The 18,592-nt window shown below is 37.2% G+C and overlaps 1 protein-coding gene across 1 annotated transcript in view; it reads left to right on the top strand.

Moving 5' to 3' along the window:
* Positions 1-18,341, top strand: part of LOC126172306 (RNA polymerase I-specific transcription initiation factor RRN3) — a 56,975-nt gene extending 38,634 nt beyond the window's left edge. The window contains exons 8-10 of the mRNA XM_049920869.1: positions 5,448-5,626; positions 12,444-12,705; positions 15,940-18,341. Of these exons, the coding sequence (XP_049776826.1) occupies positions 5,448-5,626; positions 12,444-12,705; positions 15,940-16,147 (649 nt within the window). The 3' untranslated portion in view covers positions 16,148-18,341. The remainder of the gene's footprint in view (positions 1-5,447; positions 5,627-12,443; positions 12,706-15,939) is intronic.
* Positions 18,342-18,592: the final 251 nt, after the last annotated feature.

Here is an 18,592-nt window from a genome sequence, read left to right as displayed (position 1 = left end):
CCGGTTCGCAAACGTAGATCCGGGGCTGATGCGCAGAGCAGTCTGAGTTATAGTGGGTAGTCTCCACATGACCCCGTGTTTACATTTAGTGATTTTGCTGTTTCCCCGTCGTTTACTCTCACGTCAAATGAAAACAAAACGGATATCTGTGGCCGGGAGCTATCAAGTGAATTAAAACACATTCACATAATTACAGAAGGCTAAAATATGTCATTAGTTTCAGATTTTATTTTATTTCCACCTTTCTGACAGTCGAGCATTAATCGCCTTGCGGAACAATGAAGTTATTTTTGTCTGTTTGCTAAATAAATTTGACTTTTGTTAACCTTTTCCGCAGAGGCAGTCAATGTATTTGAAACGAAATGTTTAATTCCACAGTACTGGCTAGTTTCAACTGTTCGCTGCATTTCAAGTGCACGTTTTGATTTTCTAGCATGTATGGCATTATGCCATAATAAAGAACCGAACATGATATAATACAGTACTGGTGCTCCAAGAAAATTTACATCCCCAAAGCCACACTGAGAAGCTTAATATCAGCTCGAGGTCTACTTCAGTGAGAATCTGGACATACGAATGTGCCCTTTAAGTATGGGCTTTAAATGTGCACATTTTAATATGGTTCAAAATTCTGATACTCTTGCAGTATCCTCTGGTGTCATGTTTCTTTTATGACATAATGTGTGATCTTTCAATGTTTTATACGTACGTACATACGGGCTTCGTACGTCGTGATAGCTAACCAAGCGTGGGGTCGCCTGTTATCTGCGCTCTCTGGCAACTGTGGAAACGAAATTATTTCTAACAGGTAGCGGGAAAATATTGCAAATAGTGGTTTGAAAAGCGTTACTTTCAAAGTAAATATCCTTTTACGTAAGTTGAACTAACAAGAATGTACCATGTATTTATTAAATCACAGAGTGTTTGACTTTCATTTAAAAATCAACTCTTTGATGATGAGCCATTTAGACGAATTTTGAACCCTAAAGATCAGACATTTATGTCATTATTAAAAATTTTACTGGCACATTTGTGTGATATACCTCAAAGTGTAACACACGCAAAAAAGATCAACAGCATATGCGAAAGCATAGCTTCTCTTGCAGCTTGAGAACAATATTATATGTGAAAGCTTTGCTTTTCTTGTAGCAACACTATGTATATTAATTTAAGCTATTAACTTTCCTGTTTGTGTGTTCGTGCTACTTAACAGTGATGTTACTGTTGGCTGACTATATCATGTTTCCTATGCTCTGAATATCCGCTGTTATCGGCTGGCGAGATCACGTGACATGAGCTACGAACCGCTTACAAAAGCGCATCGAAGTTTCGTTTGCTGAAGTGTCGGGAAATTGTACGCCCGTGTATAAAACCATAACCATTCAAAGGATTGATAAAGGAAAATATACTGTCACCCGGGAGAAAGTGTATTTTTAACCGGGAAATCCAGGAAAAATCTGGGATTTTTTTTCCTTGTCCACGTATACACACTGATATAGAAGAATGGAAAAGAAAATTGAGGATCTGTTTGCCGACTACCAGTATAGTTTTGGAAAGCCAGGGCACCAGAGAAGCAGTTTGGACATTGAGATTGATCGTGGAAACAAGACTTACGAAAACTCAAGACAAGTTAATAGGATTTGTTGACCTGGAAAAAGTGTTTGACAGTGTGAAATGGAGCAACATGTTTGAAACTCTGAGTAAACTGGAAATAAACTGTAGGAAAAGACTGATGATATACAATATGTTCAAGAACCAAGAGGGAATAATTATTAGAATGGAAGATAGAGAACAAAGTGCTCAGATTAAAAAAGCCGTAAACAGGGATGTAGTATTTTGCCCCTGCTGTTCAATCTGTACACTGAAGAAGCAATAAAAGAAAGATCTGAGTGGGATAAAAATTTAGGGTGAAAGGAAACTGGTCAGATTGGCTGATGACATTGATATCCTCAAAGAAAGTGAAGACTGGTACTGGTAGTGTTGAATAGAATGAACAACCTGTTGTTGTTGTTGTTGTTGTTGCGGTTTTCAGTCCTGAGACTGGTTTGATGCAGCTCTCCATGCTACTCTATCCTGTGCAAGCTTCTTCATCTCCTAGTACTTACTGCAACCTACATCCTTCTGAATCTATGATTTTTACCCTCCACGCTGCCCTCCAATGCTAAATTTGTGATCCCTTGATGCCTCAGAACGTGTCCTACCAACCAGTACCTTCTTTTTGTCAAGTTGTGACACAAACTCCTCTTCTCCCCAGTTCTATTCAATACTTCATTATTAGTTATGTGATCTACCCATCTAATCTTCAGCATTCTTCTGTAGCACGGTATTTCGAAAGCTTCTATTCTCTTCTTGTCCAAACTAATTATCGTCCATGTTTCACTTCCATACATGGCTACACTCAATACAAATACTTTCAGAAACGACTTCCTGACACTTAAATCGATACTCGATGTTAACAAATTTCTCTTCTTCAGAAACGCTTTCCTTGCCATTGCGAGTCTACATTTTATATCCTCTCTACTTAGACCATGATCAGTTATTTTGCTCCCCAAATAGCAAAACTCCTTTACTACTTTAAGTGTCTCATTTCCTAATCTAATTCCCGCAGCATCACCCGACTTAATTCGACTACATTCCATTATCCTCGTTTTGCTTTTGTTGATGTTCATCTTACATCCTCCTTTCAAGACACTGTACATTCCATTCAACTGCTCTTCCAAGTCCTTTGCTGTCTCTGACAAAATTATAATGTCATCGGCGAACCTCAAAGTTTTTATTTCTTCTCCATGGATTTTAATACCTACTCCGAATTTTTCTTTTGTTTCCTTCACTGCTTGCTCAATATACAGATTGAATAACATCGGGGAGAGGCTACAGCCCTGTCTTACTCCCTTCCCAAACACTTCTTCCCTTTCATGTCCCTAAAGTCTTATAACTGCCATCTGGTTTCTGTACAAATTGTCCTGTATTTTACCCCTGCCACCTTTAGAATTTGAAAGAGAGTATTCCAGTCAACATTGTCAAAAGCTTTCTCTAAGTCTACAAATGCTAGAAACGTAGGTTTGCCTTTCCTTAATCTTTCTTCTAAGATAAGTCGTAAGGTCAGTATTGCCTCACGTGTTCCAGTATTTCTACGGAATCCAAACTGATCTTCCCCGAGGTTGGCTTCTACTAGTTTTTCCATTCGTCTGTAAAGAATTTGGGTTAGTATTTTGCAGCTGTGGCTTATTAAACTGATTGTTCGGTAATTTTCACATCTGTCCACACCTGCTTTCTTTGGGATTGGAATTATTATATTCTTCTTGAAGTCTGAGGGTATTTCGCCTGTTTCATACATCTTGCTCACCAAATGGTAGAGTTTTGTCAGGACTGGCTCTCCTAAGGCTGTCAGTAGTTCCAATGGAATGTTGTCTACTCCGGGGGGCCTTGTTTCGACTCAGGTCTTTCAGTGCTCTGTCAAACTCTTCACGCAGTATTGTATCTCCCATTTCATCTTCATCTACATCCTCTTCCATTTCCATAATATTGTCCTCAAGTACGTCGCCCTTGTATAGACCCTCTACATACTCCTTCCACCTTTGTGCTTTCCCTTCTTTGCTTAGAACTGGGCTTCCATCTGAGCTCTTGATGTTCATACGTGTGGTTCTCTTATCTCCAAAGGTCTCTTTAATTTTCCTGTAGGCAGTATCTATCTTACCCCTAGTGAGATAAGCCTCTACATCCTTACATTTGTCCTCTAGCCATCCCTGCTTAGCCGTTTTGCACTTCCTGTCGATCTCATTTTTGAGACGTTTGTATTCCTTTTTGCCTGCTTCATTTACTGCATTTTTATATTTTCTCCTTTCATCAATTAAATTCAATATTTCTTCTGTTACCCAAGGATTTCTAATAGCCCTCGTCTTTTTACGTACTTGATCCTCTGCTGCCTTCACTACTTCATCCCTCAAAGCTACCCATTCCTCTTCTACTGTATTTCTTTCCCCCATTCCTGTCAATTGTTCCCTTATGCTCTCCCTGAAACTCTGTACAACCTCTGGTTCTTTCAGAGTATCCAGGTCCCATCTCCTTAAATTCCCACCTTTTTGCAGTTTCTTCAATTTTAATCTGCAGTTCATAACCAATAGATTGTGGTCAGAGTCCACATCGGCCCCTGGAAATGTCTTACAATTTAAAACCTGGTTCCTAAGTCTCTGTGTTACTATTATATAATCTATCTGATACCTTTTAGTATCTCCAGGCTTCTTCCATGTATACAACCTTCTTTCATGATTCTTAAGCCAAGTGTTAGCTATGATTAAGTTGTGTTCTGTGCAAAATTCTAACAGGCGGCTTCCTCTTTCATTTCTTAGCCCCAATCCATATTCGCCTACTATGTTTCCTTCTCTCCCTTTTCCTACTACCGAATTCCAGTCACCCATGACTATTAAATTTTCGTCACCCTTCAGTATCTAAATAATTTCTTTTATTTCATCATACATTTCTTCAATTTGCTTCAAAGGAATTTGCTTCAATTTCTTCAATTTGATTCAAAGGAAGCAAATCAACTGAAGAATTCTGCTACCTAGCAAGCAAAATAGTACATGGCATATGAAGCAAGTACAACATAAAATGGAGATTGACACAGCCAAAGAGGGAATTGGTTCAAGAATGAACAACCTATTGAGTACAAAATGTGGATTGAGAGTAAATCGAAGAAAGATGAAAGTAATGAGGAATAGCAGAATAAGAGTAGTGATGTCAACATAACATCAAAAATAGTGACCAGGAAGAAAATCGACTGAAGAATTCTGCTACCTAGCAAGCAAAATAGTACATGGCATATGAAGCAAGTACAACATAAAATGCAGATTGACACAGCCAAAGAGGGAATTGGTTCAAGAATAGTCTGTTAATATCAAACTTTTGACTTAATCTGAGGAACAAATTTTTGAGAATGTATGTTTGGAGAACAGCATTGTATGGCCGTGAATCATGGACAATGGAACAACTGGAAAAAATAAGAGAATCAAAGTGTGTGAGGTGTGAGATGGAAGGATGTTAAAAATAAAGTGGACTGGTAAAATGAGGAATGTGAGGAAGTTTTTTTGCAGAATTGGTAAAGAAAATAATATAGAGAAAACACAGACAAAAAGAAGGGGCAAAATGATAGGACATGTGTGAACATGTAAGGGATAACTTTAATGGTATTAGGACGACATGTAGGTGGTAAAAACTGTAGGGAAAGACAGAGATTGGAATGCAGTCAACAAATAGAGGACAAAGAGTTACAGTGCTACTAAGATAAAGAGATTCACACAAGAAAAGAACTCATGGTGGGTTGCAGCAAATCAGTCAGAAGACTGATGACTCAAAACATGTTTTGGAAACCGTTTTGTTATGTTCTTCATATGATTTACCATCCATTTTTACTGTGTTTTTTTAATGTGTTTTCATTGCTTTTCTTGCAGGGTTCTGAAGAATAGAATCTCTGATATGGCTGTATGGATACATAATTATATATCCAGTCAAGATGGCCTGGAAAGTGTGAATTCTGATGTGCGTGTGCACACTGTATTTTATGCAATTTGCCAAGCATTTTTCTACATCATTGCCTTCAGGCATAAGGACCTAGTAAACACAAAATCAAGTATGTATATAAACCTATTTTATTAATGATATGAATATAATAGAGGGAAACATTCCACGTGGGAAAAATATATCTAAAAAGAAAGATGATGAGACTTACCAAACAAAAGCGCTGGCAGGTCGATAGACACACAAATAAACACAAACATACACACAAAACTCTAGCTTTCGCAACCAACGGTTGCCTCGTCAGGAAAGAGGGAAGGAGAAGGAAAGACAAAAGGATTGGGTTTTAAGGGAGAGGGTAAGGAGTCATTCCAATCCCGGGAGCGGAAAGACTTACCTTAGGGGGAAAAAAGGACAGGTTTACACTCGCGCGCGCGCGCGCACACACACACACACACACACACACACACACACACACACATGTCCATCCACACATACACAGACACAAGCAGACATTCTTTACAAATGTCTGCTTGTGTCTGTGTATGTGTGGATGGACACATGAAAGTAATGAGGAATAGCAGAATAAGAGTAGTGATGTCAACATAACATCAAAAATATATACCTAAAAACAAAGATGATGTGACTTACCAAATGAAAGTGCTGGCAGGTCGACAGATACACAAACATACACACAAAATTCAAGCTTTCGCAACAAACTGTTGCCTCATCAGGAAAGAGGGAAGGAGAGGGAAAGACGAAAGGATGTGGGTTTCAAGGGAGAAGGTAAGGAGTCATTCCAGTCCCGGAAGCGGAAAGACTTACCTTAGGGGGGAAAAAGGACGGGTATACACTCGCACACGCACACACATCCATCCACACATATACAGACACAAGCCAATGTCTGCTTGTGCCTGTATATGTGTGGATGGATATGTGTGTGTGTGTGCGCGAGTGTATACCTGTCCTTTTTTCCCCCTAAGGTAAGTCTTTCCGCTCCCGGGATTGGAATGACTCCTTACCCTCTCCCATAAAACCCAAATCCTTTCGTCTTTCCCTCTCCTTCCCTCTTTCCTGACGAGGCAACCGTTGGTTGCGAAAGCTAGAATTTTGTGTGTATGTTTGTGTTTGTTTGTGTGTCTATCGACCTGCCAGCACTTTTGTTTGGCAAGTCTTATCATCTTTCTTTTTAGATATAACCTATTTTATTATGCGTTTATGAGTACTTTCAGTGAAGTATCTGTGCTTGCTACCCAAACAGTTGAATTTTGTAAGATACCATCAATATTTAGTGTTGTGAATGAAATTTATTTGCTTTCTTTGTATCATCTCTGATAATAACAGAGATTAATCATCTTACCAAATGAGCTGCTGAAATGTTGTTAGGCACTAAAATAAGAATATGAAATTTTCTAGTTTTGCGGATGAATCTGACACACACACACACACACACACACACACACACACAAAATCGTACAGCTACATAATTACAGCTACATTGCCATAGTTGCCCTGGCTGAATATGTTGTGCCAGTACTGCAGATTGACTGGGTGAGGGGATGTCATGTGCTGTAGTTGAAGGATGTGATGAGGCAGGAATTGTGAGGCACTTGTAGAAAAGTGGCTGATAACTGGATGGAGGTAGAGGCATTTGTGCATGGGATAATAATGTGGCTCTATGAACTACTTCTGGCTTCAGGCTGGGGAGTTGTCTACAGTACACAGGAATGTGGAGCAGTAGACTGGGAGGGGGAGTGTGTGGGACCATTTAGAAAATGATTCATCACAGGGAGTATGTGAGAAAAGGATATGGGTGCAAGATGGGTGAGGTTAAGGACAGGGCTAGCAGAGATTGATCCCCAGGAAGATTATGGGATTGAGAGATGTGTTGCAAGGACAGCTCCGATCTACATAATTCAGAGAAGATGATGATATGGAGAAGGATCCAGATGGCATGAGTTGTGAAGCAACAATTGAAATATAATATGTTGTGTTCAGAAGCATGTTCTGCCCCATGCTGGTGAATTCTGCTGTTTGTCAAGTTTGGCAGTGGCCATTCATTAAGGGAGGACAGCTGATTGGTCATGACCAGCCAGAATGCTGTGCAGAAATTACAGATGAACTAGTATAAGATATGACTGCTTCCACAGGGGGATCTGCCTCTGACAGGATAGGAAAAGTATGGGCCTTCCATTCATTTGAGATCATACAGAGTGGCACGTGGAAAGCCGGAGAAAGGAATTTTGTTGACACCTCAAACAGCAGTTGGTCTTCATTAATGTACATTATCCCAAAGAAGGGTAACAGTTGGCACCCTGATGGCATTTACAGATAATGCAATGCTTGGACAAGGCTGATTTCATATCCCGTATATTGAAGACATGCCATCACAATTCATGATATGAGAGTGGTTTGAAAAGTTAACCAAATGGAATAGAAAAAAAGTACTTACATCACCGATTTTTTTTTAATTTTTCAATATAGTCCCCTTGTAGATTAATGCACTTTGTCCAACGATGTTCCAGCACTCGATCCCATCTCGAAAATGAGTTCCCGCCAGGCCTGCAAAATAGTTGTCAACTCCGTCTATCAGTTCTTTGTTTGAAGTGAATCTTTGTTCTCCAAGAAAAATTTGTAGTTTTGGAAAGAGATGGAAGTCTGACGGAGCCATATCAGGTGACTAAGGCAGGCGTGGTAACAATTCATACATTAGTTCGTGTAATTTTGCCATGGTGATGGCACGTGTGTGGGCGCACATTGTCTTGATGGAAGATGTCTTTCTACCTTGCTAAACCTGGCCCTTTTTTATGTATCTTGTGTTGCAATTTGTCCAGAAGGTTAGCATAGTATTCTCCAGTAATTGTTTGTCCAGTGGGGAGATAATCTAAAACAGAATCTCCTTCGCATCCCAGAACACTGATGCCTTACGTGTCAAAGGAATTGTCTTTGCTTTCTTTGGTGGCAGAGAATTAGCATGTTTCCACTGCTTTGACTGTTGTTTTGTCTCTTTGGTATAGTAGTGCACCTAAGTTTCATCTGTGGTCACAAACTGGCACAAAAAATCTTGTTCGTTTCTCCTAAAACGGGCCAAACATTTTCCAATATGTCCACTCTCGTGCGTTTTTTCATCCAGCCTCAAGACTCACGGCACTCATCTTGCAGATAATTTTTTCATTTCTAATTCTTCAGTTAAAATGGAATATACCCTTAGAGGACATCTGGCAAGTCTGAACAATTACAAGCACTTTCAATCGACTATCCTCTATGACCATTTTGTGCACTTTTGCAATGATTTCTGGAGTAGTGACACATCTTTGCCGATCACTGCGCGGATCGTCAGCTAAGCTCTCCCGATCAAATTTAAATTCATTTGTCCTCTTGGCAACAGTTGAATATGAAGGAGCAGAGTCCCTGAGTGTACTCTGGAAATCTGCATGAATGTCCTTTGTTTTCATACCTTTCTTTATGAAGTACTTAATCACTGCTCAAATCTCAATTTTTTTCCATCTTCGCAAATCTCGGCTTGGGAACAACAGAGCCACGTCTGCCACAGCTCTCTTCCAAGGGCAGTGACATATCACATGAATAACTTGTTGTGCTAGTGCTGACCTCTCGTGGTGATTCCGAGAACTTTTCAAACCACCCTCATAATACGATATCTTCAACAATCAACCTCAGCCACATATTCCCGCATATACCAGTTGCTCCACAAGATTTCAAACATCACACTTTGCACACCATTTGGAATGTTTGAATTTGCTTTTATACAGTAACAGTCAATTTGAAGGTTAGTTTTGTCAAATGCAGATCATTTTTTGTTGTTATTTGCTTTTGTGATTTGTGTTTCTCTGTTGGCATGCACAAATTTTCAAATGTAAGTACAAAACATTACATTTCATGTTGTATCCTGCCTACTCCTCAAATATGGGGTGCCTAGGAATCTTGATTTTTTGTGTCGCTAGACAACAATTCAAGCAAATCATATTAATGTGTTTTATTTACAGAAAATAAATGACAGTACTTAACTTTGATAAATTTACAATGAAGTGTCGCAAGCAAAGGGGAACAACAAAAGCAGTGTCTTCAGTATATACAATTCCTAATACAAGAGAAGTAATATAGTTCCTAAGTCACTGTAATTCCTAAGTCACTGCTATACAGGTGCCTATTCTTGATGCCATTGTTGAAATCGGCGAACTGGCTCGTCTTCAACTGGGCCGCAGCTAGGCAGCGTGGCACTTATGTCCTCTTCTTGTTGAGGGTGCTTCAGTTGGGTTGTCATCCTAGAGAGGGATTCGTCTGCGTTCAATTGGCTGACATCATCTCCACAGCCCTCTACGTTCTGATGTTCCCGACCGGCATGCCGACGCCTGACCTTACACCAGAACACTTCAGATGAGTCATGTAGTTAAAAAAACATGAATAATTGAAAAACATAGGAAATATTGTGACAATTACTTCAATTTTGGTTCTGTGTGTACTACTACTGGTAATAAACAATCACAGTGTCATTTGTTTAAGTTCTACCTACTGAAAGAATGTTTCCTAGTAAAATGAAACAACATTTGGGTGCAAATTACAGTAGTTTGGTTAACAAACCATGATAATACTTTTCCCACAACTTACAAGCAACCATGAGGGGGGAAAAAAGCTTCTGCTAAGCAAGCTCTTCTTTCATTTTACAAAATTGCCTACCATTCTGCAAAGATCGAGAAACCACACAACAGATGCTCGAAAATGGTATCTTTTGATAGGTGAGTCAGGTCCCAAGTAACTGGGTATTGTGTCTTTGTCAGATAACACTATTAATTGTTGAATACTCAATATGACTGACAATATTAGTGATTGGTTGGTTGGTTGAAAAACTCAAAGGTGACCTTGTCATTCAGTTTGATGAAGCTACTGGCTACCACATTAATGCATATCTAGTTTGTTACATGCATATTTTTACAAGGCAAGAAATTTCATGATCTTTTCTGTAGAAACATAACATTTGGAACAAAAGCAGCAGACCTATTTGAAATACTATTCCCTTTTGTAGAAGAAAACGTTAATTGGGAAAACTGTGTAGGTGTGTGTACAGACAGAGGCCATAGTATGGCTGGTTTTTCTGCTGGATTGCAAGCTCTGATCTGTAAAGAGGCTCCTCATACTGTTTGGATATAATGTTTTATTTGCTGTATGCACTAGCATCAGAAAGCTTGAGCCCTGCCCTTCATGATGTGCTTCAGTGATCTAAATGGTAAACTTCATTAAAATAAGCCACTTAAGTTGAGATATTTTTCAACAAAGGTGCATTGATTCGGGGCTCCTATTTTATTACACTAATCCTTGCTGTCTTTCATGTGGGAATGTCTTGAAATGTGCGTGAACTCAGTGATGTAGTTTACTCTTACCTTGTTCAAAAGAAACATTCGTGCTCGAGAAATTCATGGACAGTGACTTTGTTTTGATGCTAGCATATCCTTGAAAAACTCTGTTCAATGAGTGTATATCTTCAAGGTAATGAGACCAATATTCTGCAACTGTTAGATGAAATTTCAGTTTTCAGAAGGAAACTATTATTGTGGAAGAAAAGACTGGATGATAAATACAAATGTTGTCCTTGCTTTCCACATGGGTTTAGAAGGCAGTGACTTTCAGTTCCATGAAGAACTAGAGTATGTGTTTCTATATCATTTAACTGACCTCAGTGATTACTTTCTAAAGCACTTCCCAGAAAAAGTTCAACAACACAACTGAGTCAAAGATCCTTTCAGCATGGAACTTACATAAACAAGAGCAGTTTAACATTTCAAGCTTCAGGCACAGCTCTCGTACGAGTGCTTTGCTCTTGCATCAAGCCTTCATTAATAGTCTTTTCTTTCTCTCTTTTGTTGTTTTTGTATGGCAGTTTTGTATTGTACCTGCATTAGTTTTTACCACTATAACATTGTGCCCTTTAATGCTAAAGAAATATCAACTTAAAAATAGTACTTCATGCTATACTCAAAATACAACTATGATTTTTTAAAAGGGTTTCCACCTAACTGTTACTAGGTGGTGTTTGGATATTGGACTGGAAATGAGTGAACACACAATGCACGATTAAGAAATTGTTAACAATTTCTATAGCCTTGAAGTGTCTGAAAGTGAAAAGGTTTAGTGTTTACAATGTCATTATGTAACTGTTGAAATTATTCAATACATTTGGATTATTTTGTATGTGTTGCATATTTTTAAAATAACCTTTTTTTCTAAAATATAAAACAGATAAAAAGGTGTGTGTGCATGTGTGTGTGTGTGTGTGTGTGTGTGTGTGTGTGTGTGTGTATCAGTGATGTCACAATTAAGGGAACACTACAGATATGTGTATGGAGATAAGTAGTAACTTGTGCATTTCAGAATAGTTTGCTGCTAGATATAGAGGTTCTGGGAATAGATTAGTTTGCTCAATTTAAGATCAGGTTAATTCTTCAGTTAAACAATACATTCAAATAAAGCAGACCATCTACATAGACAGTGGTGTCCAACACCATCATAGTGACACATCACGCAACTCATTTCAAAAGAGTGTTAATAAAATTGTGGTGTGCCAAGCATAATTTGAGTGTTTTACAGATGTTGTCTCGTTGCTTGTCCTTGTGTGTTCAAGGCACCTTCATACCTAATTTGTGAATGAGCCTTTCTATGCACACGAAGTGGGACAAATAAAATTTATCTGTTATTTAAGTAACATTATTTTCTATTCACCGCTTTCTGCTACATAACTTACATCATAGTCCAAGTTGCTTGTTAGTTGCTTTTAATGAAAATTATAGCAATATTTCACTGTGCTACCAGAAAAAGTGACAGAAAAGTTGTGAATGCCCTTTCCTTCACAGTGGAAACGGGAAAAATATTGTTTCTCTTGTCATGTTTATTAGCTTATTGTAAAATTTGCTTTCTTTCAGATTTGGTGTTCCTGCAGAGTCTGAACTTAACGAAGATAGTAACATGTCGGCTAAATCCATTGAAGGTGTGTCTTCCAGCTGTAGTGCAGAACTTCGCAGCTGTTACCAGAGCTTATCAGCTTGCATACTGCTACACCATAATAGAACATAACACGAGGAATACCATGCCAGTTGCACAACAAGATGGACATATTGTGAAAGACAAGTCAGAGTTAGTTCTTCTGAACACGTTCTTCCCATTTGATCCTTACATACTTTACAGGTAACTATAATGTTCCACATTTACATTTCTTTCACCTAGCGCATCTGTTAAATTGTTACAGAGATTTGAGATCCACAAATAACATATTGTCAAGAACATAGTTTGGATTTCTGAAGGGTTCTGATTTCGAGAAGGCTATTTATACCTACAGTGAAAATGTACTTAATTCATTAAATAACAAATTACAAGCAGCAGTTACTTCTGTGATTTGTCAAAGGCATTTGATTGTGTGAACCACAACATCCTTTTAAATAAATTAGAATTCTGTGGTGTCACAGACAGTGCTGCAAAATGGTTCAGGTCATACCTCGCTAACAGGAAACAAAGGGTGTCAGTGCAAGGGACTAGTGAATTAAGTCATCAGTCATCATCAGAATGGGAAGAAATTAGATGTGGTGTCCCACAAGGATCCATCTTATGGCCATTGCTTTTTCTTGTGTACATTAATGATCTCTCATCAGTTACAATGCCAGAAGCAGAGTTTGTTTTGTTTGCAGATGACACAAGTATTGCAATAAATAGTATGTCGAGTGTAGTTCTAGAAAGATCTGCTAATGATATTTTCAGGGATATTAATAAATGGTTTAAAGCGAACTCACTGACATTAAACTTGGAAAAGACGCACTATATATAATTCAGATCCTGTAAGAGGTTTCCACCCAGCATATGCATAAAGTATGAAGAAGAGCAGATAGAAGAGGTTGACAGTCTTAAATTCCTGGGATTACAACTTGATAATAAATTTAGTTGGGAGGAACACACCACAGAACTGCAGAAACGCCTTAACAAATCTGTATTTGCAATTTGAGTGTTAGCAGACATAGATGACAAAAATGAAAAAGCTTGCATACTTTGCCTACTTGCATTCCATAATGTCATATGGTATAATATTTTGGGGTAACTCTTCAAGTCAAACAAAAGTTGTCATAGTCCAAAAGTGGGTAATACGTATTATTTGTGGAGTAAATTCATGGATGTCCTGTAGAAACCTCTTCAAAGAACTGGGTATACTAACTACTGCCTCTCAGTATATTTACTCATTAATGAAATTTGTCCTAAATAATATATCTCTTTTTCCAACAAACAGCTCAGTTCATACATACAATACCAGGAACAAAAATGATCTGCACGAGGACTTAAAAGCACTTACTTTAGTTCAAAAAGGGGTCCACTACTCAGGAACACTCATCTTCAATAATTTCCAGCAAACATAAAAAATTTAGTTACAAATAAAGATCAGTTTAAAAGGAGCCTGAAAGACTTACTAGTGGCCAACTCGTACTCCATTGACGAATTTTTTAATAGAAACAAATGATGTATTGTATATACTCATACTATTAGTATTGTTATTTCAGCTTTTAAAAAAGTTGACATGTTCCACATCCACAAGGATCTCCTCAGCACGGATCTATGGAACGAAATACTAATCTAATCTAAAATTTTGCAAGAGACAAAAAGGAGTCATTCATAGTAATCCACAGGACAGTAGACTAAGTGTTGAATAACATGAAGCATTGTGACAACAATGACCCATTGTTTACATCTCTTTCTTCAATTCTGTAATTGGGTACATCACAAGAAGTCACAATTAAGTTTATTAATGATTTCATCAGATCTTTTTTGATTTCAGTACCTTTATGTTTGTGTTTTACAGAAATGTTCTTTTGGGACTTGAGTACATGGACCTTAAGATTAATGAATGTTGTGTTGAACAACACTTTTAATGCTGTGCTGTAATGGTGTATCAGAAAACACAAATAGGCTAGTAGTGTTGACAGTTTATAAGCAATCACTAGGAAATAACTTACATTTTATAAAGCATATAGTTTTAACAACATTATGCATGCATAACTGGACAATCATTTGCCTTGGAGGATTTAATGTTATTTTCTGTGAGATAGTATTAGTTGAGGACACCAGATTTGCCACTGTCAAATTCCTTACAAGGAATGATAAAATGCAGTGAAACAGTTATGGTGAGCATAAGAATATTGTATACAGTAGATAATTGTACATTTTGCACTGCCCTTTAGGGTCATGGAATCTTTATAGTCGCTTCCAAATAGATTCAATTTTTAATGATTTTTGTTGCTGATATTGAAAATCTGTTTCAGAAAAACTGTGATTTGTACAGTCAGAATATTAGACAAAAATAATTTCATGTACCCATTAGCTGCTTGTCTAGGTTCAGAGATGAGATATGCACTCTTGTGCAAAAGTGTTCAACAAGCTCCCACATAACAGAAAGCAAAAAATAGAGAATCTTTACCTTCACAAAACAAAATTAATGGAAAATACCTCATTAGTCATTCAGTGTACACATTATCTGATTACCAAGATTCAACAATTGGATATTCCTCTTAGCAGCATTGCAAGTAGCAATGTTCATTGCAAAGCTGCATGAAAATTAGTTGTGTATTGTAAATAGATATTTGCGTCACAAACATAGGTATTTGGTTAAATAAATACCAGTTTGTTCACGTAAGTGTTAAGCTGCTTGCTGAAAATAAACAGCAGCAGTTCAATATAATTTAGGCAGCAGCAACTTTTTAGGTAGTAGCTTTTCTTCAAATTTACTAGAGTAAGTTTAACTGGCATAAACACAAGTAGTATCAAGCAGTGTAATAATGGTTTCTCATTAATACTGTGTATATATTACGATATATTATCCCATTCCAGATCCTTGGAGGTTTTTCTATAATGGGATCTCTGGAAGATGCATCAAAAATGTGGAAGTGTCTTTTGTGTGTTAGTATGTGTTGTCTTGAAAATGTGTGCTTTCAAAAAACACTGACTGTTTATTCCAGTTTCTTGAGCTTTTTATTTATTTATTTTTGAATGATGATTACGTGATTTTATTCCATTTGTAAGTCTGTCTGTTGAAGTCAGTTAAATCAATATTTTAACAACTAAATAATCAATTTTTGACAACATAAAGTAATTGGATTGATAAAAAAATCTACTCGCCAAGGCGGTGGTTGGAAAACGCACACATAAAAGGTTATGCTTACGCAAGCTTTTGGAGCCATTGGCTGCTTCTTCTGGCAGAAGGCTTGAAGGGGAAGGAAGAGGTGTGAAGGACAAGGACTAGAGAGGTTTAGGAAAAGGGGTACAGTTTGGAAAAGTTCACCCAGAACCACAGGTCAGGGGAGACTTTCCAGTGAGTAGAATTTTTTATCTATCCAGTTAAATTACAAATCAATATTTTTTTTATTCATTTCCTTATGTTTGCAGATCTGGATGTGCCATAACTCCAATTTATCGAGAGTACCAGGGTTCTGTAAGCAGTGAAGACAGTTATGATATGTCCCATGAAGACAAGCATCTTGACGAATTTGAAGAAGACGACGACTTCTTGTCAGGCAGTAGTTTCGTGCCAAGCCCAGTTACCTATCCAGAACTTTTCTCTTACGGATCATCACCAGGATTTAAGCACATGTAGTCTTGCCACACAGCCTTGAATTCTGTTAATGATTCTTCCTACTGAGGTGCTTTCATTTCGTGTTATGCGTGTAATGTGTAATGTTGTGTTTTCCACGAATGTCTTCCAGAATTTGTTTATACTGCAATTGTTTATCAGGCTATTGATATACACTTCATTGCATTCAGTTTCTATTGACTTAGCACTAGGCTCATTGTGTCTGTATTATATTATGTGTATGAATCATTTATTTATACCTATAAACTTAATGTTCTCAAGAACATTCACTACATTTCTTTCACCTTCAGCTTTTTTATCCATGAATTATGTTCATGAAAACATATGTCTCGTCAATTTGGCTTTCAGCTGTTAGAAGTAATTCATACTGTGGTTATTAAACAGAGCTCAGACTATGTTGTGAAATTAGTACTTTTAGTCTGTGGTAATTTGGCAGTGAACTTAAATTCATGCTTAATCAGCAGTGAGGCACCGCATGGAAGCCTTTAGTGATGTAGTTCAGAATTCTCTGAAGTTAAGCAATTTCATAAAGAACCTGATACTATACTATCACGATTTTTGAGGTAGTATACTATGCCCTGTTTGTTACATTTTAATGAAGCTCATGGGCTTTCATTTTTATGTGTAACAGTCAGTCATGATAGTTTTGTAACATATACAGTTTCGTGTGTAAAGAAAACTAGAACAGCCCAGAATCAGTGAAGTAAATGAAGATGTGATGTCTACATCACTTTCCGTTAACATCAGAACTCTTTGTGGTTATTTCGATCAAAGTTTCTCATGCTATGCAACTATTACATTACCATAGTATAAATGAATCAAAAAGGTTTATCCAGATAGCTATTTCCCTGATTGTTCAACACAAGACTGAATGTTGAAATTATCATCATTAGTTCCTAGCTGCATAATACCATTTCCATTTGACATTGACTGTAGTGTGCAGGTAATTGCACAGCCACTTTTGTGGACATGTTCACACTGGCATATCCAGACGTTACTCGCAACCCATTCTCACAGGTTCAGTGCAGAGGAGAGCTTCTGTGATATTGAAAACATAGAAAAGAGGCACTGGCAGAGAAGAAGTTGAGGGTAGATGGCAATTCATGCCTTGTTAGCTTAGTTCGTAAAAGTGTTGACGACAAAAGAGAAGGATTGTTCCTAGGCCAGCACAATTTTAATCTGTCTGAAATTTAAATTCATTGCTTCCTTGTCAGTAAAATGTGTTACAAAATTGGCTAGCACATTCTGAATTAGATGCTAACCAGTGGATACGCATTTAGGAAATTGAAGGTATTTGCAATTGCATTGCATAGCATTTAAAGACGTCGCACACATTACCATGCCAGAATGCTATGAAAATGTCAGCCACCAATAATTTTTCAGCAGTGTTGTGAGATTTCATACCTCACTAATAGCAGACTGAAAAAGTTTGATAATGCTGCATTTTTATGGGAAGTTGCAGATGAGTCTGTTGTTGATAATTCTGTGCAATACCCTAAACTTTCTTCCAAAGTTTTAAGAAAACATTCAGTTTTGAAAAGTTGTTGCCTTCTCAACACTAAATTGTTGTTGTAAACCATTTAAATTTTTAAAAAAGGTTGGGAGGAGATTGTGGTATCCAACAGACATTGTACCAAAATGATATGTGGAGAAATTTAATTCTATGATATGAACATTCAAAATGTTTCTCAAAAGATGAATGTTGATTAATTTACATTCAGTAATAACCACAAAGTGATTTGAATGAATGTCTTCTGTTTTGAAAGTTGAACGTGTTAGATGTGTTTGACTTGCTCTTAAAAGTATTTTTAATGGAATATTAAACAAAACAATGGAATTGAAATATCAGAGCAAATTATGTGGTTGATGTTTATGCATAAATAAAAGAAATATTTTTTTAAAGTGTTTATGGAGATGGCTGTTTTTTGGCAACAGACTGAAGATCGGATTTGTCTAAAGTGGTATTGTGTAATGCTGTTGAGGACAGAAGTTAATTCATTCTTTGATGTTTCAATAAACAAAATAAAAAGATAAATTATTGTGGCCACTTGTAGTGTGTTCCAGCCATTGGGCAAGTAGAACTTAAATTTCATTGCCATTAATTGCCACACAAAAATCTGTGATGTCATTTTAGATAATAGTTTAAACATTTTGTTATGAACATAAGAAGAAAGAAATAGAAAGATGATGAGATTAAGTTATTTTGTTGATTGGACTTGACATGCCACCATTTATCTTAACCTTATTCCCATTGTTCCCAACTAGCCATTTTCCTTAGACTCTTATAGTCTCAAATTAAGGTGTAAGTAGTCTCAAATTAAGGTGTAAGCAGTATTCAGTTATTCAATTTCAACAGGAAAAATAATTTAAATACACCTGAAACAAAACAAAATTGCATTACATTTTTCACTGAGGTCACACAAATGCTGTCTAATCAGTTTTAACTTC

This window comes from Schistocerca cancellata, chromosome 1, assembly GCF_023864275.1.
Source record: "Schistocerca cancellata isolate TAMUIC-IGC-003103 chromosome 1, iqSchCanc2.1, whole genome shotgun sequence".
NCBI lineage: Eukaryota > Metazoa > Arthropoda > Insecta > Orthoptera > Acrididae > Schistocerca > Schistocerca cancellata.
Note: the sequence above shows the minus strand (reverse complement) of the source record. Positions and strands in the feature narration are given on the sequence as shown.